The following is a 22,638-nucleotide window of genomic DNA, read 5'->3' on the forward strand; positions in this document are numbered from 1 at the left end:
TACATTCATTTACCAGCTTCAAATTGGTGCTAGTACACAGACAGCACAATGGTTATTCTGTATGCAATACCAATTTCTAAGCACTTGCTTTAAACCATCAAGTATCGAATGTTTTAATTCTAGGAATGAACTAATATGTTGAAGATAACATTTATGTTTTCTTATATTTAATACATAATAAACTTGTTTGACTTATAATGTGTATCATATTATTATTGGTCAGGTTACAAGAAAACAAAACTGTGTTGTCATCTTCTTGGCTTTACACATTATCATGCAATCCCATCTTGAAGCTGGAGGCATGAGGAGGCCGTGGAATTATCAAGGTAACTATTAATGATCGAGAAGTTATTCATTTGTCTATAGTATGATCATAATTTAAGGGATTTTCTTGCCAAAAGTAATTAAAAATGTAGGATATTTGGAGTTATTCGAACCATGTCTGTGATTTTCAGATTATTTTGTGGAATGAGATTGATTTTTATTACAATCCTCATAACCCATACACATGCAGGTGATCGAGCGGGACCCAGTTCTAGAAGGGGAGGGAGAATCCGGGGTATTCGGGCAAGGCGCCATGTACCGTACTCGGCTCGCCACAACCGACCACGGGGAGCAAAAATCTCCTCATATCATAGCCCTGAGGAGTGTAATCAAGAGTCCTCGGATGATTCCACACAGCCCCCAAGCCCCCCACCATCCACCAACCCAATTCCCACACCAGCGCCTATTCAAGAACCGTCACCTGTGCGGGAACAATCACCTACTAGAGAAGCCCCAAGATTGGAAGACGAGGTTCTACCCCAAACTGGTGGGTGTTTTTCATATACATGTTTAATGCATTGACATATTAAACCCATTTGTAAGAGTTTAGATAATTTATAATTACATACACTAATTATCTGAATTTTGCAATACAGAGGCAGACGGCCCCACGGAGCCCGTACTAACGCAGCAACAAAGGAAACGAAAACGTGGGCCCGCTCGATGCATTGAGTTTGAGAAGGTGCGAAAGAATGGGAAAGTACTTTTAAAGATAAATGATGGTGAGACTGCCCCTTGTTGTGATCATGCCCCTATGTTCACAACATGAGTAGCATGGATTGTGAAACAATATTGTGACATGAGTTATGCCCGATGGACTGATGTCCCACAAGCGATGAAAGAGGAGCTAATTGACCGTGTTCGGGTAAGTTTTAATCATTAGTAGTGAAATGTTACCATGGAAGTGTGTTATATAGTATAACTGTAGCACAAATACTAATTCACCGATTATTGTAGGCTGACTTTGTGTTAGACTGGGAAAGGGAAAACCACCGGTTGACGGTGACAAAGGCACTTCGTAAGCGCTTCAACTCTTTCCATCATGACTTGCACAAGATTTACCAATCCTTTGGAAGCCATGAAGAAGCTTTAGCTAATGGCACAAGCATGGTGGACCCACTTGTATGGGTGAAGTTGTGTGGCAGGTGGGGCAGTGATGCCTTTAAGGTATATATGCTCTCAAACTATTAATTACCATAAATCCTTCCATTAAATAGTGGAGCAATATAGTTGAGGCAAATCCGGTTGTATATTATTGCTAACAAGGCATTCATGCGTGCATCGCAGAAAATGTCATCTCAGAACCGGGAGAACAGAAAGAAGCAAACAATTAATCACACAGTAGGACGTAAATCATTCGTCCAGATACTTGAGCAAAAGGTATGAGGATGCCGCCCTATATAAATCAATACACTTCAATACACTTTCCGGGAAATTCTAAACTCATACGCCACAATAAATATTGGCATCCTACTCCGTTGAAACTAGATTCCCTTTTTTGCAGATGATATGTTTTTCCTTATTGATTGGTTTGAGGTCTCATTTCAACCTCATTGAGATTAATTTGCAAATGGCAACCACAATAAATTAATTTTTTGAACTTCAAACATATTTACCTATTCCCCATATGTAACACATGTAGCGCGCTGAGAATGGAAATTTGGTGGACTTCTATAAGGAGACACGCTGGTCGAAGAAAAAGAATAAGTTCGTGACAGATGCTACTGAAGATACTTACGTGAGTATCACACTAGTACTTTGCAAATGTACAGTAGTACTAGTACTTATAGTCTTGGCTACTTGATCTATGTTTATTTCTGATAATAATAAATAAGAGCATAAGGTTGTTAACGATTGTTAATCATCGTTATTTTGCATTTGTGCAGAAGGAGATGCAAGGTAGATTGGATGGCCTAGAACCAGAGGAACGAAGTGGTGAGGCAGCAGCGACGGTCTTTAGGGAGGTCCTCGGACATCGACCTGGATATGCACGAGGACTTGGGGAGATGGTCATCACCGAGTCAAGTAGACAACGTGACCAAGTTAAAATGCAATGCTACCAGTCAGAGATTGAAAGATACAAGAAAGATGCTGAACAACATAAGAAAGATGCCGAAGACTATAAGAGTCAGCTGGATGAGGTGAGATCAGAGGTGAGGGCTCTTAGGGAGCATGCGATTCAAACTGACAGGCTTCTGCAAGCGTTCTTTAAGGATCATCCCACATTCACTGAGTCATATCGCCAGACTCAGTGTAATGATACCCCCGACCCATAAGGGGGGGTCAAGTGTTTTTTGGCATTTTGGGTGCTTTTTTGTTAGTCAAAAAGACAGCTGGGCAGTAAGTAATATATATATATATATGTATATATATATATTACTATATATATATAGTAAGGGGTATATGCCAACACTGGGGATATTGGGGAAGTTTAAGCCCGACAACTGGATCATTAGAGATTTTTGAGCAAATGGTTAACACTTCATTACTATTTGATATATATGTCATCTGGTTCCGGTTCATTGTTTCAATGGCAATTGCAAAGGACTTCAAAACCAACAGGTAAGTACTCACAATAATCTTCAAATAAACTTGGCCGAGTTGGCCACAGCCCTAGTTTTAAGGATTTACATATGAATTTGCATGCAGGGTAATATAATTTTACGTTTATTTGTTGGTCTAGCCCTTTCCTTATAGATATTTCCTAGAACTCAATTTAAGACAAATAAAATAGGTAATGCAGATTTCTTTATAGCCCTTTTTTATATGCTAGAAAAATTTATAAGAAATTTATACTAAGACAAGTAAATAGGCATAGCCAGTTATATTTGTTATTATTTCACCTTTAGTCATTGTGAAACCTGATGGTTGCTGTTAATTTACTGTTTCAATGGGTATTACGAGTAAAGTTTGATTTCTATTTTTAATATCATTGTTAGATGTTGATCAATGATATTGAAGCTTCTTTTTTAATTGTTTTTTGCAGTACCATCTCAAGTGACTTGGGAGGAGCATCATTTGGGTAAGGTTGTCAGATTTTTACATAATAGAGAGGAAAATCTAATGTCGAGTCAGCATAGAATTTAACTTTGGCTTTTCATATTGCCTCATTACCTGTGTCCGGTTTGTTTTCCCCTTGAATGTGACAATCCAAGTTCTCGGTTAGAGATACATATCAGATTTTGAAATGTTTCTTAAAGTTGTAGGATTTAGGCACACAATAATGATTTTAATGAATATTATTTTTGCTAATCTGAAACTTAGATTTAATTCAGATTCTTGATGAGATATAACCGTAGTTGACCAAGGATGCTAGTTTTAGGAGTTTCATCTTCCCTAAAACTCATGACTTCACGTGCCCGTCTCATTATCTACCGTTTGAGGATTATTTGGCAGAATCAGATTTCTGCCTCATACATTATCTAGCCGGGTCCCCAGTTTTCAGCAGTGAGCTGGTTCAAGTATAATGATTTCAATTGTCATGGAACGTATTAGACTCTGTGTTTAAATTTTATGAAACTTGTTCCCTAAATGTCTGTTGATTCCTGAGGTCGGTTGAGTATTATTCTTTATAATTGTTTTGAAGGGCTTTGAAAAGATAGGTCATGTTCAAATTAATGCCAAGTGATCTTAGTTTATTTACTTTGCTTTTAGGGTGGGGGACCTTACTGTCTCATTGGTCGTCCCCTTGGTCCAGAAGTTGGAGTTAGCATTGGACTATGTTTTTCCTTGGCAATGCAGTTTCAGGAGCTCTGTGAGTGTATTCTATGAACTTAGAAGTGATAACACCATGATTCCTCTGGTTGACAGTTGACATCCTTGAGAAGAATGGAGTTTGGGAATGCAATAATTGTTCTACTTTTGATCACTTTGCCTATTTTATGAATACAATTTAGTCGTTGACTTGGTGCTTTCATTTGCTTGTGGTTATTGGGTATGTGTTGGGAGCTGTTGAAACCTTTCTGAAAGCTGTCTATGCAAACTGGGATTTTTAGAGGTTACCATTGAGATTTTGTTGCGAATTTTGTGGGTCTTTTTTTAGATAATATTCATGTGTATTCCTTGTATCCATCTGTAGCGCCTAAGTGTAACTAGGTGTTCTCGGTTGTTTACTTTCTGTATACTTGGGCTATGCCTAGTTCTTGATTTAAATTCCCTAAATTCTTTATATTTATTTAGACTTTTTTTTCCAAGCTATTTTTTTTTAAGATAGTATTCAACAGCCTTTGACTTCAAACCAATTGTTGATCAATGATACTTTTGAGTGCTTTGGTCTATATTGCTTTTACGTAGCTAGGACATTCTTTGTACTGAACTTGGCACTTGTCTATACATTTATTAATATACTGATTTACCCGTGTAAAAAAAAAAAACATTTTTACCAACTACAGCTGTGTGGTAAAAAAAAATTATAAAATTAAATATCTCACAGGCGGAGTGTTCTTGTATATTGGCGGGCACACACACATATGCATATGAATACATCGCATATGCAAATGCGAACACTGACATTATGTTTATGGGCACATTTTCTTGACTCTTTAATCTTCTTCTGAGATGACTTAAAATGTTTCAGCCTATACTTGTTTGGCATGCCAGAAGTTTCCGTGTAAATTCTTGGAGATGGAATCTACACGGAAGTGCAGCATTTACAAATTTGGCGACTATGAATCATAAAAAGAGAATGATTTGCTGTCTATTGTAGCTTTTGCGTACCATGACCAGGAACAATCAAGATCTGCAGAAACAGATTGGGTGGCTGGACAGATGCTGTCATGTCTTTGACAGCAGCGATTTTCATGCTGGGCGACGCATTCTCAGCCACGATAAGGTGAGACTTCATCAAGGTTTTCCTCCATTCCATGATGGTGTGTTTCAGGTTTCAGCTAACCTCAATTATCATAATAATGTGGACCTCCAAGTCCACCTTTTTGGTAGGAATGTGCAGTTTAGGGTTCGTTTAGTTAACTAAAGATTTGAGTTGTTGAGATGCTTGTAAGATAATTTAAGGAAATATCTTAGAACAGTTTTTAGATTGTTGTTGGAATGATTTATTAGATGTTTTTATGGGCTGGTCTCTCTTACTTTAGCCTTGAAGGAGCACACAAATCTTCATTCATGCAACTCATCACTAATTTAATGTAATTCCGGGGTAGGTTAACATCAGAGTGTTTGCACCAATAGGGGTTTGAGAGTTCTTCCTGCAACATAACATTGTAGTGACTTCCTTAGGATGAGTGTGTACTGATTTTATGATATTACAAGGAGTGCAAGGAACAAGTGCAACAAATATTAGTGAATGAGGCTTTTGTTGTGGTGTGAACTATTGAAAGTATGTAAGAGTTCTGAGGTGCCTGAGGTACTTCCATCCCAATATGGTTTTATGACGGAGTTTTAGGAATATTTATCGATATATGGAATTATTGTAGAGTCACATTCCAACTTATCGATATTTAAATAATTTGTACATGCTATTTCCAAATTAAGAATGAACTATATATGTCATATAGGGTGCTCATGAGTTTGTCTCTGTTATGGTAATTTTAAACAGATGGGAACACTCTTCAAAACTTCTGTACTAGTGATGTTCATTGGCGTGCACTGAAGACACCAACAAGCACAACTTGGTAGCTCTTTGATTTTGGATGTAGTAGAGGCTTGAACATGTATCAAATATTAGTGATTATTCTCTCTTCACATAATCAGTAGCTCAGCTTGTACTTGATATGACAGTATAATGCACCACCCAGTGTGAAAATATATATGACTTTGGTCTCGTTGACGACTTTACTTGAATATTGATATATTCCAAATTTGTTGATGTATGGATAATTAATTAGCTACTGATGTCAATCAGGTACATTTGGACGAATGATGGGCATTGGCATTTGATCTTCATGATTAATGCATGGGTGAAAGATGAGACCCAATATTCTTACTGGGTTTCATTTAAATGAGAACTCATTGGTCTCATTTAAATGAGACCCATGTAGGAATATTGGGTTATTAAAATTTAGAATTCTTAGGATTTTCCAGCGATTTTTCAATCGCCGCCAAAAAACACCATAAAAAAAATTATAAAAAAATGCTGTTAATTCCAACTCCGGCGAGTTTCAAATCGCTGGAATATAATGATATGGCCGTTATACAAATAATTACCGGCGATGGGGAAAACGCTGGAACCTAATTTAATGGCAGTGTTGCTATTTACCGGGGTTGATTAAATCGCCGAGTAATTAATTACCAGCGATTTAATCAACGCCGGTAAATAGTTCACCCGGCGTTTCATCAATCGCCGGTTAATAAATTACCAGCGATTAATAAAACGCCGGCTAATCATATTCCAGCGATTGATGAAACGCCGCATTATAACTTTCCAGCGATTTCCAAAACGCTGGTGAATAAACTTACCAGCGATTTCCTAAACGCCGGTAAATAAATTTCCGGTGATTTATGAAACGCCGCTTAATAAATTACCAGCGACCTCACAAACGCCGGTATGTTATTTACCAGTGATTTTTCAAACGCCGGCATTTACTTTTATATTTTTGAAATTATATTCCGGCGATTATAAAATCGTCAGTAAAGAGCATGTATTAGACGGCGATTTTTGAGCTTCTCTGCCGTATAGAAGAAATGGCTAAATAATATCGGCGATTGTCCGGCGAGTAGATAATCGCTGCTATATAGATATAGCGGCGATTTTTGTAGTTTTGCCGGCGCTTTGAAAAAATGCTTTCTGTTGTAGTGCATTACGAGTCGTTGTATGAAAAACAAAATGCCAAATAGAATAAAATCTGAGAATAAACTAAATGAGATAAATCCTAGGAGAGAGAATAACTGATGCTACAAGCAGGACAACTAAAGTAAAATAAAACTGCCAAGAGCATGTGGCTCAGATAGCATGAGACCCAACCTCCATAAGAGAGGTCTTGGGTTCGATCCCCCTCCCCAATTCCCAATATCAAAAAAAAATAAAAAGTAAAACTGAAACCGAATGAACGAAAAAAAAAAAGGCCACGGAAAGCAAAAAGATGGAGCAGACGCCGCCCAAACGAAAAAAATAGAAAATAAATCAAATGAAACCGACCCAGTCCTATGGACTAACGAAAAAAAAAAAACTAAGAACGAAAAAAAAAAAAGAAAAACCGGAGGGAGAGAGAGAGCCTCCACCGACTTCCAACCGAACAACCACACACTGCAAAAGAAACGAAGAATAAAAACTAAAAAAATAGAGAGTTCCGTCAGTCTCCCTCAAACGAAAACTGCAGAAAATGAAAATGAATCCCAGCCGCCTTCCAACAAGTAAACTCTGGAAAGTAAAGACAAACTGAAGAAGACCACCGTAAATGAAAAAAAAAATGAAACAGAACAAAATAAAAAGTGAGAGCTTGAGCTTCCGTCTGGAACGAAAAAAAAAAAAACTAAGGGGAAAGAAAAAAACTCAAAACTCAAAACAAGCAAGAGCCTCAGCTTTCGTCCGTCCGTAAACATAAAAGACTAACGAAAGAAATAATGACCAGCCGCTCCAAGGGTCTGAACGAAAGGAAAAACTGGAAAGAAAAAAAAAAAAAAGAAGCTAAATGTAAAGCAAGGAAAAAAATCAGTTCCGCTCCAAACGAAAAATAGAACTAAAAATGAAAGTGCCGTCTGAACTAAGAACTAAAACTCGGAAACAAAAGAAAAAAACAATCTAAAAACTCCTAAAACGAAAAACAATAATAATGAAAGACGCCGCCCTGGTCTGGAAGGAAAGGTGAGACAAAAAATAAATCCTCAAAAAAAAGCAGACGCCGAACAGGTCTGGAAAGGAAAAACAAGAACTACTACTCTGCTACCGCCTAACGAAAACAAAATGGGAGAGAAAAAAAAAAAAATTGAAAGAAGCCGCCTAAGGTCTGCATTAACGTCCAAAAACAAGTAAATTGAAATTCCCATTTGCCCCTTGCTTTCCCTTTCCGTGCGTGAGTGTCCAGCGTGCGGGCATGATCTCCAGGTGATCGTGATCTGTTGTCCATGCGTGATTGGCTCTCCTTCGGCGTGATGTCTGTCCGTGCGTGATGCGTGCCTCTGCTACATTTCGTCCGTTACTCCCTTGCAGCTTTTGTGGTCTTCCCTTCATTTATTTCTTTCACTTAGTTTTTAAATTAAATCATTTTCATTTTTTACGTGGGCTTAAGTAGTTTGGAAATGCTTAGACCCATTAAGGATGCTTGCCTCCATTTTATATCTTCATAAATTTTTTTCGACTATGTAAACAATGAACTTTATTCCTCGACACCGACCAAGATTCAAATATAAGTTTTACTTAAGCATTAGTCAGCCCACAACATGATGCATGCATCTATGTTTAATTAGGGGTAATATCTTATTTTGCATGTCAGATAAAATTAAGTCATATTATCTAATTAATACTCTTATTTTAACTCATAAATCACTTTTAACTCAAGATATTTAAGAGTATTAATATCGCATAATTGACCATTTATCATGGAGCCTCATCCTAGATGGAATTATCACCATTTGTCCCTGTTGCCAATTTTTGTGTAGGGTATGCACCAATCTCCCGTGGGATCCCAATAAAATCAGCGATAATGTTTGGTGATATAGTAGTGGTCACTCCCTGAATAGTGAATGAGAATGACTCCTCATTAGCCTCCATCTGACCCATGGCCCAGTAAAAGTCAGTGACCATGTTTGGATAGGCCACACCCCTCACAGACAAATTGGGCCCCATCCTCTATTGCTGATAATAGAAAATAGGCTTTGACCATTCCACACAAAATCGAGGAAGTCTTCTATAATGATCTTCTGCTTGACCAATACTAACCAGCCTCACTATCTTCATCGCTAGGTTTGCTCTCTCCCCCATATTTTCTTCCACTGGATGCCACTAGTTCAATGTTCTTAAAACAAATATGTAACATATATAAATAAATAAATTCAAAAATTCTAATTATATTACTATGATGCTCATATTAGAAACAATTTCATTCGAACAGGAACTATTCTGTTCAAACAGACATGTACCTTGTTCAAATGGAAATAATACCATTCAAACAAGGCATGTGGAATTGTTTATAACCATTCGAACAACATTCTAACACGTTCAAATGCTTACTACTCATTCGAGCATAACAATATATTGTTCAAACATTATAAATCCTATGAGCTTTGGAATACATAAATGTGTCGTTCAAACAGGGAGCCAAACCTATTTGAATGAAATGGTAGCTCAATTTTTAGCATTCGAACGTGATGTTTCTCATTCGACTGCTAAAATGCCTATTTGAATAATTGGCACTCGAACAGGTTTGAGGCCATTCGAATGCTATCAACCATGAAATTCATGGCTGACTCAACTCAAGACTGAATGTGCAAATCAAGAATCCTTGGTTTTAATCGGTCCAAATTAACATGGAGTGAAGCCTATCATTCCGAAGGCCAAACATTGTGTGTCGAGGCCGGAAAACACCAAAAACAGGTTGGATTGGATTCAAAATCCGACCCCCTTTCAACCATCATTTTTGGATCATTCATACACACTAAAATGGGAGTGTGAGAGGACCATACCTCTTAGACGGCAGAGTTGGTAGCGTGCGGCGGAGGTATGGTTTTTGAATGGCAGAGTTGGTATGAGTAGAAATCGTTTGACATTTGAACTAGGTATTTTGTATCAAGTAGTCTCGTTTGAACGAGTATTTCTCCATTTCGAATGTTTTTACTATATAAATAATTTGTTCGAATAGAGTTTTTTACATTCGAACATAAAGTTTCTAATTCAAACTCTAAAATGTTTGTTTGGCTAATTAGAGTTTGAACAGCTTTGATTCCATTCAAACGCAATTAGTGTTTTGGAAATACTAGTATGCTATATAATAGTATAATATAATAATAATATAATATTATAATATACTTTAAACCTAATATAATATAACAATATAAACTATATAAGTATACTATTAGATACTACTAAATATAATGTTATATACTATATAGTTATATAAGTATATAACTATACTAGTATACTATATACTATATAAGTAAACTATTATATACTATTATATTATATATTATATGTTATATACTATTATATACTATACTGGATGTTTCAGAAAATAAATTTGAGAAGGATGCAAGAGGTCAAAAGAGAAATGACGAGCAGTGGAGTTGAATTGGACAAAAAAAAAAAAATCTTCTTTAAGTTGCCATACTAGTCTATCTTAACACTTCGTCGTAATCTAGCTGTTATGTACATTAAGAAAAATATATGTGAGAGTATATTGGGCACTCTGATGTCAATAGAAGGGAAGACATAAGATACAGTTAACTTTCGTAAAGATTTAAAGGAGTTGGGGATAAGAAAGGAATTGAATTTACAAGATAATATTGGGTCATCAGGTTATATGCCTCTTGGTTAGTATACACTGTCAAATGATGAGACAAAAAAATTTTGTGAGTGGTTCATGACAATCAAATTGGCTGATGGCTATGCTTCAAACATGTCTAGATATGTGTGAACCCATGATTGAAAGGTAACTGGTTTAAAAAGTCCTAACTGTCATGTGTTTTTGCAAGATTTGTTGCTAGTTGGTGGGCGTGGAAACCTTACTCGAGATGTTCATTCAGCTCTTACCAAATTAGGAGAATTTTTCAGAGACATTTGCAGTAAAACATTGAAAGTTGATGCATTAGTAAAGATGGAAGCTGACATTGCAATGATATTGTGCAAATTAGAGAGTTTGTATCCACCTTCATTCTTTGATGTAATGGTTCATTTGGCTGTTCACCTATCTTGTGAAGTTTAGTTGCTGGCCTAGTCTAGTATAGATGGATGTATCCTATTGAACAATTTTTGAAAAAACTTAAGCAATTTATGGGGAATAATGCTTGTTCAAAAGGTTTGATTGCAAAATCATACATTGATAATTAATGGCATACATTTTGTTTCATGTATTTCCGTGGAGTTGATACTAGATTCACGAGACTGGACCGAAATTATGAAGGTGGACAAATGAGAGTTAATTCATTATTTTTTGTATTTTCTCGAACCGTACATCTCATAGGCGCACAAGGGGCTATGACTTATGTGGACGAGAGTTTGATAGAACCAAATGGTATGTATTGAATAACTGCGTAGAGATTAACAACTACTTGAGGTTAGTGATCTGTGCATATCAAAATAAATTTAAAGTCAAGGAATATAATAAAAGTTGATTATTATTAATTGTTAACTTGAACATGCGTAGCGAACATATACAATTACTTCGCCTGGCCGGTATAACTGACGTAGAAAAGAAACACGAAGAAAAGTTTGCCTTATGGTTTGAACAAATGGTATTACTAAAAAATGTCTTAGTATCTATGAATTTCATACCAATAAAATATATTTTTTTGCTATCTAACATTGATATGACGGGAATAAAATTTATATGTGATGACCCGTTTTTACGTATATTTTCACTGAAGGAGTGTTTTTAATTTAATTAATATATTATATTGGTTCTTTTATTTTAAATTATTGTATTTTAATTTGGTTTTAATTTATTTGATGTTGTGTTTGATTTATTTTAGTTGTTTTATGTTTTTAATATTATTTTCGGCAGATCAGTTTTTGGATTCCGGATTGAGGATTGGACCTCATTTCTTTTCTTTTCTCTTTTTTTCTTTTTCCCTTTTTCTTTTTTCCTTTTCCCTTTTTTTTCCTTCTTCTTTCTTTCTTTTTCTTCTTCTTTTTCTCTTCTCTCCCCGCACGCCCGAACGCCCCTTTCTTCCCTTACCATCGCCGACCCTTCGGCCGCCCAGTTCGCCGCCGTGCAGTACACCACCCCCACCAAAACCTTCCCCTCCCATCGGTGATCACCCCCACCAATTTTTAGGGCCATTCGTCTAGCCGTTAGCAGCCACACAAGGCTGGAAGTCACGGCACCAGCCCTCCTTCCCTCTCTGTCGCCGCTCACCAGTGACGTGGCTGACATCACCCACCCAATTTTCTTCCTCTCCCACCGGTAAACATCCCCTCCAAGTTTCACCTCCATCCGAGCCACCGTTAGCCGCCACGAGCTCCTCCAAGCCACACCATTTTTGAGCTTTTTCGATGCCGTCATTCCACCTCCTGCCACCACCTCTTCACAGCTTCTTCCCCTACCTCTTGCCGACCTAACCCACCTAATTTCAGCCTCGATCCATTGCCAGAGCAGCTCCCACAAGCTCAACTCCGTTCAGCCCCTTGTTGGCCTTCCTCCGCCGTTTCCACCACCACCCACGGCCAAAACTCACTTCCTTTACCTTCATAAACATCTCAAGGCCATTTCCTATCAATTTTGTGTCTTGATTTATCCCCGTTCGAAAGTGGATAATTTATTACCCAGGGCAACAGTGTAAATTACACTGTTACGTTGATTTTCCTCCCCCGTTTGCAACGCCACGAGCTTTCAAAAAATACCATATAGCGCTATAAGTATTTTTCAAACTCTACTTTTAGATTTAAATATATTTTGCTCTTACAATAAATTATCTGGCTGGTTGGTTGATTCCAGACTGAGTCCGAGGAGTTCAGGGGTCGAATGGATTGAGGACGGAGTTGCTTGATTTATTGATTTGTGATTGGTTGGTTGTTTTGTACATAGAGGTTGCGTTTACATGGTGCATGCACGTTTTATTTAATTGAGAAAATCCTGTTTTATTGGCATAAATGGATTTTCGGGTGCGTGTGTATCACGACCCCAAGTCGAGATGGGGTATTATCTTGGTGGAGTTCCTCTGTTCACTTGGGAACGTAATATACTGAGTGATGTCCCCTGACTTGTTGCTGGGCGACAACAGGAGCGAGCGGGATGGTAACGCTCTACGTACCGACTCCGTGGCCCTTTGCTGGAGAGGGCTAGAGGATGCTTGGCTATGAACGCGCGGGGCGCGAAACTGGGCATCGCTCATTTAGATATTGGTATGAGTTGGATATGAGCCAAATGAGACTTTTGGCGTGAGTTGGAAAGTGATATATTTTTGGGCCAAATGGGTTTTTGGCGTGCGTGGAAAATATGTGATTTACAGGTCATGTGCATTGGCATTCTTTCATGCATATTGTTTGAGTTTTAATATGTTTTTATCTAGTGGTGTTTGGATTTTACCTACCTGCGGCACCGTTTTTGGTACTGTAGATTTTGGTGCAGAGATTGAAGAAGAAGAGGAGGAGGCTGAGCCCGAAGTTGCGGCTCCGTCGGAGTATTGAGTGGAAGTTAATGTCTTGTTGTTGGATTTGAATAATATTTGTAGTTTGTAATATTTTAATATGTATGTTTTGAACAGTTTTGTATTAAACTAAGAAAAATTCTGGTACTTAGTTATGAGACTTTTGCTATCCGCTGCGTATTTTTTCGTGCACATTTGTTGCTTTTATACACACTTGGCACTCGTCGATAGGGTGGTGACTCGTGATGTCACCATCCAGACGTCTCGATTTCCCCGTGTCCGTACGTGGGGATTTGGGGGCGTCACATTATATGTTGGTAGGTTGTATCAAAATATGGTGATATTTCAGAAGAAACCTCAAGTGAATTGTATACTTTGGCATGTGGTCCATCTAGACAGGCCATCTAATACTCGGGATGTTCAGTGCGTGGATAAAGATTTCACACGGCTGAAAAAATTACAATATAGAAAAACTCAAAATTGTGGGGTCATTGGTACTCACCAAATGATGCTTCCAAGTATAAAAACAAATTTAAAATGTAAAGTGAGCTTCCAAGGTCATTTCCATAGGGACAACCATATCAACATAATCAAGCAAGCAAAAGTTTGCATGCAGATTAACAGAAAAAGAATATATACAAATAGACTTTCCTTTGTTGAGTGAGTTTGGTGTAATTTACTGAGAAAATAGAATGGACTATGTGCACTGAGTTTATACAAAATGTAGGGTGAATTTGTGATTTGTCATTAGAAATGAGGGGTTGTAATTACTCGAGAAACATTAATTCTTGTTGACATGAAAAACCTAGATCTGCAACTTTAATTCTCAAAAAGTGGGTTGATAGGGAAAAAAATAGTTTTAAAACTTTAAAACCAAGACTGAAATAGTTAAGAAAGTAAACGCTAGGGATTCAAGGTTAAGGTTTCCTCGACCATCAAGTTGTTGGTCCTAGGTGCATCTGCTCATGTTAAATCAATCAAGACATTAACACTTAAATCTAAACAAACATTCATACTCAAATTAAACCACTAGAAGAATAAACCCCTCACTATATTGACATCCTCTTTCATTTCAAGACTTTTTGGCATCCTTGATTATTTCAAGGTCCTATTGTGCTGTGAGTCTACAATAGGTCAAGAATAAGAGATCCTTTCAAGACCAAACCCCTAGCCTTTTTCCCCTCACTTTCCCTTTTCCCTCTCTCTCCTCCCTCCCCCTCAGCTCACGCATGCAACCCCCTTCCCTGTAGCCCTTCCTCCTTGTGCTGCCCAGCTCTGTCGCGACCTAGTTGGATCGCCACCACCCGTCGGTGCAGCTCACGCTGGCAACCTCCCCCACACCTATCTCCACCCCTGCAAGCCTCTCTTCTCCCGTGGTAGCCAGCCTAAAATCCAGAGGTTTCTCTCCATCAATCTCCCTCTCCTCTAAGCCTCACCACCACCTCACCTCAACCTAGCCCTCGTAGCATGCTGACGACCCTTCCCTCCACAAACCTAACCTCCCACAGGAACCTTTCTCCCTCATTTGCCTCAACTTGAAATGGGTTTCCCCTCATAGGTCCCCCATTCTCACCGCAACCCAGCGCTGCCATGGCGCCACCCACCTCCTCAAGCCACCACTGAGCTCCACGAACCCCCTAGCACTTTCTCCCTCCCTCGCGTAGCCCAAGGTAGTCCCAAATGGCCTCTAGCCTTACACGAGTTTCCCCACCTCGTGCCTAGATCCGCCACCCATGACCTCCAGCCGCTACCATCTTCTTCACCGACCTCCTTAAGCCCCTCCATGCCCAGCCACGACCACCCCTTTAGCTCCCTCTCCATTTTCCATGCTTTGAAACCCACGGCCAGCCACTTGAAAAGCACTACTCCACCACTACTCCATCACCTCTGGCATCACCCATAGTCTTGTGCACCTTTGATCTTCCAGAGTTTTCCTTTTCATCGTTATAATTAATTTTTCAAAGAATTTTCTTGAGATTTAAATTTATTTTTACACTAATTTGTTTTTGCAATCTATTGGTTGTGATGGGCCTGGGGTTTGTGGAGTGTTGGGAAAATAAATGTAGTTTTTGTCAGATGTTGGGCTGCCGGGTTGGAGGATGGGTTTACTTGTGGAGTTGGTTTGTGAAATTTAACACTTTGTGACTGTTGTATTGATTTATTTTGTCTTATGTCTACTATGCCATCTCATCCAAAAACTGTCTGCATGCATTTGCATATTTATTTATTATGTTTGTTTGGTGCTTTGTCTGTGATGTGTTTTGTCATGTGTCGTGATTGAAAACTAGGTTCCATGGTGAGAAATTATTTTTGGTGGGTGCATATATATCACAACCCCAAGTTGAGATGGGGCATTATCTTGATGGAGCTCCTCTGGTCACTCGGGAGCATATAAAACCGACTAATGTCCCATGAGTTGTCGTTGGGTAACAACGGGATTGGACGAGATGGTAATGCTATTGTTCAGACTCTTTGGCCCCTCTGCTGGCAAGGGCTAGATGATGTTTGGTCCTGAACTCCCTACGCATGGAGCTGGGCATCACTCATTACGAAGACACACGCACGGTCATTACCCGTGGTGTGACAAAGGGAGCTAGGGTATGCGGATGACCCCTAGAGAAGACCATGGTACATGCGTAATAAGTGGATATATGTAGAACATTTTCTAGGAAAATTGTGGATTTATAATTGGGATATTTTCTGAGAAAATGGCAGTTGGTGTTTTAAATGGATGTGTTTTGAGCCAAATGGGATTTTTGGCTTGCATTTGGAAAAATGGTCTTTTTTGGAAAAAAATGATGGTTTTGGTCTCATGCATGTTTTATCATGTGCATTTATACATGTTGGTTGTTTTAATATATTTTTATCTCTTGGATTGTTTGGTTAATTACTTACCGAGATTCATAATCTCACTATGGTATTCCTACCCTATGATTCCATTTTATAAAATCGTAGATTTTGATGCAGAGGATGATGTTGAGCTTGAGGGATCGGCTCCCCTAAAGGAATGAGTTGTAGTTGTTTGTTGATCATGTGATTTGTTTCCCATTTTTAGCTTTGTATTTTGGGCTTTTATTTTAATGGTTCTGTATATACAAATTATGGTACTTAGTTGACTATTTTATTTCTCCGCTGCAATTATTATTGTACACTGTTTGCATGTTCACACTAAGCACTTAGCGTTTGGGGTGTGTGACATGTGCTGTCATCATCCTGGTATCACGATTCCCACATTTTCACATGTAGGAGTCTAGGGCGCCATATTGACAATGCTTCTGGTGGTTCATTATGGTATGCAACATTAAGATTAACTACATGTAGACTAGTTAAATCCCCAACCCCAACTTAAAACTAACATTGTCCTCAATGATACAGAAGAATTAGGAGAATCGGAATAAGAAATAACAGCATTAGGAGTGTGTAAGGGGAGTAATAGCTGAGTGAAGGTGAAGATTAAAGAAAAATGGATAGAAAAAAAAAACAACCAAAAAACAACAGTATAAACAAAAGCATGTAATGGAAAACACTAATTAACCAAAACTGCAATGGGGTCAAGAAAATGCAAGGTGGTTTCTTTAGGTGAGAATGATGATAGAAATGGTTTGAGTCTCTAACCATTTACTTTAAAAGTGTTTCCATTCTTAGGGTTAAGGAGTTCCACAGCTCCATGAGGAGAAATAGATTTTACCAAGTATGGACTCTCCATTGAGGTTTCGGTTTTCCTGAAAATAAAAGAAGTCGAGAATTGTATAGCAGCACCTACTGGTCTCGGTGGAAGGGCTTCCTTTGGATATGTTTGTCATAAAAATGTTTCATACGCTCCTTAGACAATTAGAATTTTCATAGGCATCCCTTCTAAGTTCCTCCAGTTCAGCAATATGCAATTTCCTTGTTAAACTAGCTTGGTTAGTGTAAAAATTAAACTGTTTAATGGCCCAGTAGGCTCTATGAACTAACTCCACAAGCAAATGACATGCCTTGCCATACACCAACCTGTATGGTGACATTCCCAGAATTGTTTTATAAGCAGTTCTAGATACCCAAAGTGCACCAGACAACCTCACATACTAGTCCTTCTTATTAGGGTTAACAGTTTTCTCAAGAATATGTTTTATCTCTCTATTGGTTAGTTTAGCTTGACCATTGGTCTAAGGATGATAAGGTGTGAAAACCTTATGATGAATCCCAAATTTTTTTCATCAAAACAACAAAAGGTTTATTGCAAAAATGGGTCCCATTACTACTAATTATGGCTTTAGGCATACCAAACCTTGCAAAAATATTTTCTTTGAGAAGTTTTAAAACAATATGATGGTCACAATTTCTTGAAGGTATGGCTTCAACTCATTTAGAAACGTAGTCAACAGCAAGCAAAATGTAGAGATACCCAAACGATGAGGGAAATGATCCCATAAAGTCTATACCCCAACGATCAAAGATTTCTAAAACTAGAATGGGTTGCATTGGCATCACATTTCTTTCAGTAATCCCCCCAAGTTTTTTACAAGGTTCACAAGATTTATAAAAGATGTAAGTGTCCTTGAACATGGTTAGCCAATAAAACCCACTTTATAAACCTTTTACCACAATTTTGTGGGTTGAAAAGTGCCCACTACTAGTCTCAGAATGACAAAAGATAAGAATGGCAAAAAACTCATCATTAGGAATCCATTTCCTAATTATTTGGCCAGAGCAATATTTAAAAAGGTAAGAATCATCGTAAAAGAAAAACTTAGCCTCAGGTTTCATTCTTCTGATGTCCTAAGCTATCTAGTGGGCTTGGGGTTTGACCTGTCACCAAAAAATGTACTAAGTCAACATACCAAAGTAATACTTGGACTGAAAATAACTGCTCATTAGGAAAAAATTCAGAAATTGAAGGAATTTGAACAGTTGAGTTCAATGTAAGTCAAGATGGGTGGTCTAACACAATATTTTCCACCCCCCTTCTTATCCTTTATTGTTATGTTGAACTCTCGTAGAAAAAGAATCCATCAGATGAGCCTTGGTTTTGCATCCTTCTTAGTTAACAAAAATTTAAGTACAACATGGTCAGTAAAGATAATGATAGGAGAACCAAGCTAATAAGCCCTAAACTTTTCTAATGCAAACACTATAGCCAACAATTCCTTCTTTGTAGTATAGTGATTTTTCTTAGCATTATTCAAAGTTTTGCTAGCATAGTATAAAACATAAGGCAATTTATTTTTTCTCTGGCCCAGTGCAACCCCAACAGCAAAATCACTAGCATCACATATTATTTTAAAAGGTAATGTCCAATCAGGACGTTCGATTATGGGAGCAGTAGTGGGAAACATTTTTAACTGGGTAAAAGCACTCTCAGTCCATGTAAAATTAACATCATGCATCAATAAATGGCATAGGGGTTTCGAGAATAAACTAAGATTTCTAATGAATCTCCTATAAAAACCATCATGGCTTAAAAAGGATTTAATGTCTTTTACACTTTTAGGCACAGGCACGTTTGAAATCAGTTCCACCTTAGCTTTGTCAACCTTAATACCCCTTGCAGACACGATGTGCCCAAGGACTATCCCTTGTTGTATCACAAAATGACACTTTTCCTAGTTTAACAATAGCTGCTTTTCTTCAAAACTGGCCAAAACAACTTTAAGGTTAGTTAAACATGAATCAAAAGTTTTTTCCAAATACTGAGAAGTCATCCATAAAGACTTCAACTATGTCATCAATTAAGTCACTGAAAATGCTCAACATACATCTCTGAAAAGTGGTAGGGGCATTGCAAGGGCAAAAAGCATTCTTTTAAAGGCAAAGGTCCCAAAAGGGCAAGTAAAGGTGGTCTTTTCTTGGTATTTAGGGGAAATTTCAATTTGATAGTACCTAGAATAGCCATCTAGAAAACAATAAAACTTATGCCTAGCCACCTTTTCTAAGATTTGGTCAGGGAAAGGAGAGGAAAATGGTCTTTTCTGGAAGCTGCATTCAGCTTCCTATAGTCTATGCACATCCTCCAACCAATTGTCATTTTAGTAGGTATTAATTCCCCTTTGTCATTTTTTACTACAATGACACCAGATTTTTTTGGCACCACTTGAATGGGACTTACTCATTGACTATCTACTATAGGGTAAATAATACATATATCTAACAATTTCAGGACTTCTTTTTTAACACTTCCTTTAGTGTAGGATTTAATCTCCTTTGCATCTCCCTAGAAGGTTTAACCATTTCCTCTAAATAAATTCTATAAGAATAAGTCAGGGGGTTTATACATTTCATGTTATCAATGGTCCACCCAATGCCAACCTTGTACTGTACTAGCACCTCAAGTAGCTTACCCTCTTGCTCAGCAGTGAGTTGAGATGAAATTACAACTGAGGAAGAGTTCTTAGGCCCCAAATAAGCATACTTCAACTCTTTTGGCAGGGTTTTTAACTCCAGTGTTAGAATTTCTTCACTTAAGGGCCTAGTTGACTCTGAAATGAGGGGCAAATGTTCAAAGTTAGGACTCCACTAGGTATCACTTGGACTTCCTACAACAAAAACAGTAGAGACATCATTAGCATCATTTATCAAAAAGTTCTCAAAAGAATCATTATTAAACAAAAAGTCTTCAGAAAGAATTGTTTCCAAAGCATTGACTTCTTGCACCTCCTCCAGTTCTTGAGGTTCCTTGCATAGGTTAAAGATGTTCAATTCCAAAGTCATGTTGCCAAAACTCAATTTTAAAACCTCACTCCTACAATTTATAATGGCATTAGAAGTTGCTAAAAAGGGCCTTCCTAAAATCACTGGTGTGGAAGAAACATTAGTCTGAGCAATCAGTTTCATATCCAATACCGCAAAGTCTATAGGATAGTAAAATAATTCTACTTGCATTAATACAATATCTACAACTCCCTTAGGGATTTTTATGGACCTGTCAGCCAATTTCAAAATTATGGAGGTAGGTTTTAACTCACCCAATCCTAGCTACTCATACATACTAAAGGGTAGCAGATTTACCCCTGAACCTAAATCTAGCAAAGCCTGACCAATTTTTTAATTTCCTATAGTGCAAGAAATAGTGGGTGAGCCAGGATCTTTTTATTTAAGGGGTGTGTGATTTTGAATGATGGCACTGACTTGTTCAGTGAGAAAAGCTTTTATTTGAACATTTAGCTTTCTTTTGACAGTACACAAATCTTTCAAAAACTTTGCATAAGCAGGGATTTGTTTGATGGCATCCAAAAGAAGAATGTTTATTCTAACTTGTTTGAAAATTTCCAAAATCTTAGAACTTTGTCTTTGTTTATGCAAGGAAATCAATCTTTGAGAAAATGGAGTAGGTATAATACAAGTAGGAGTTTCAGGGTTCTCAGCACTTAACTCTCCATTTGGTTGGGAGTTAATGTCCTTACCTGAGTTACCAGTGCCAGGGTCAGGTATATCCAAAATCTTACCACTCCTTAAGGTTGGGATGGCTTTAACAGCCTTCACATTAGCTCCCTCTACCATGCTTTAGGGCTACTGTCCTTAAGGGTTAGGTTGTGGTTGGGCTGGAAACTTTCCTTTCTCCTGGGCACTCAAAGAAGTGCTCACTTTGGTGAGTGTCCCTCTTATGTCATTTATGGCTTTGGAGTTTTGGTTGTTAATGGTAGCTTGTCCTTGCATGAATTGTTGGAGGTTAACAATGAGCTGCTATATGGATTCCTCCAAGTTCTTTTTCTAAATGAAACGGGGTTTGTTGGGGTATTGGGTAGGTCCTTGAGGTGGTGCTGTATAAGCTTGTAAGGAGCTGGTGCTGTGGAGGAGGTTTGTTGGTCATTTCTCCAACTAAAGGTAGGGTGGTTTTTCCAACCTGCATTGTACGTGTTAAAAAATGGCCCTAAATAATTCTTAGCAATCAATGTTAACAACATTAGGTTGATCTAGTAATACCTCCTTAAACGCAGGTATGGTGGGGCATGCATTGGTATTATGCCCCTACTTCTCACAAATTCCACACTTCTCAGAAGTGTGAGGTACAGCATGCATTTCATTAACTTTTTTTAGTTCAATAGACTCTAATTTCTTGAAAATCAAAGCTATCCTAGCATGCAAATCATCAACTTTCTTAAGGTTATATTTCCCACCCCTAGTTATGCTCTTCAAATTTTTCAAACCTATCCCCAAAATCAAAGACATCCCATAACTGGGAATTCTCGGCTAAATAATCAAAATATTCAAAAGCTTCTTTTGGTTCCTTGTTAAGAACTCACCATTGCATAGGGTTTCAACAAACTGCCTCATTTTGGGTTGCAACCCTTTATAGAAAAAACTAATAACTCTCCAATATTTATAACCATGATGAGGACAAGCATTCAACATGTCTTTAAACATTTCCCAACATTGATAAAAGGTTTCACTATCTTTTTGCCCAAAATTCATAATCGGCCTTTTTAGGGCATTTGTTCTATGCATGAGAAGAAACATTTTAAGAAACTCAGTTTGCATTTCTTGCCAAGTTCTTATGGACTTAGGCCTGAAAGAATTCAGCCATGTTTTAGCTTTATCCTTAAGAGAAAAGGGAAACAGTTTCAACCTTATTACTTCCTTAGTATCTGTAGAGCACACCTCTTCAAACTCTTTAATATGCAAATACTTCAAACTCCTTAATATGCAAATAGGGATTTTTCAGATTCCATTCCATGCAAGTGACAGATCAAGGGAATTACCTCAGGTTTAAAATTAAAGTTATTTGCATTTAAAGGTTGAATGATGCAAGAAGGGGGATTAGTCCTAACAAGCTGTAAGTACTCTCTCAATGTCTTGTTTTGATTCATGACTTCCTGATGCTCATTTTCCTCCATGTTACTTAGATTCTTAGATGATGACTCAAAATATATGGATGCAAACTCCATAGATGAAAATGATTCAAACCTAACTAATTGTGATGCTTGGTCTCTAGTCCAAACAGACATGCATTCTTACAAAGGGAAAAGAACAAGTGTAAAAGCAAAAAGGAAAAGAAAAACAAATAGTCACAAAATCAATTAGTAAAGGGTAAGAACTGTTACCTAATCTGTGAAGAGGTGCATAGATTTCTTTGTACAACTTCTATCTCTTTTTTTCTTTGCAAGAGAAACTCTGTTTCACCAGTTGTCCCTGGCGACAGAGCCA

At 37.8% G+C, this 22,638-nt stretch overlaps 1 protein-coding gene and 1 non-coding gene across 2 annotated transcripts; both read left to right on the plus strand.

The window, feature by feature from the left end:
• The first annotated feature begins 934 nt into the window (after positions 1-934).
• Positions 935-1,710, plus strand: LOC122276928. The gene is made up of 3 exons (XM_043086817.1): positions 935-1,189; positions 1,282-1,491; positions 1,612-1,710. The coding sequence occupies exons 1-3, from the start codon at positions 1,124-1,126 to the stop codon at positions 1,708-1,710; spliced, it is 375 nt and encodes a 124-aa protein (XP_042942751.1). The 5' UTR covers positions 935-1,123.
• A 20,108-nt stretch (positions 1,711-21,818) lies between these two features.
• On the plus strand, positions 21,819-21,924 carry LOC122277884. Its single transcript, XR_006229192.1, has one exon. It is a non-coding gene; the product is annotated as a small nucleolar RNA R71 (small nucleolar RNA).
• The last annotated feature ends 714 nt before the right edge of the window (positions 21,925-22,638 follow it).

Source organism: Carya illinoinensis, chromosome 9 (genome assembly GCF_018687715.1).
Source record: "Carya illinoinensis cultivar Pawnee chromosome 9, C.illinoinensisPawnee_v1, whole genome shotgun sequence".
Lineage (NCBI taxonomy): Eukaryota > Viridiplantae > Streptophyta > Magnoliopsida > Fagales > Juglandaceae > Carya > Carya illinoinensis.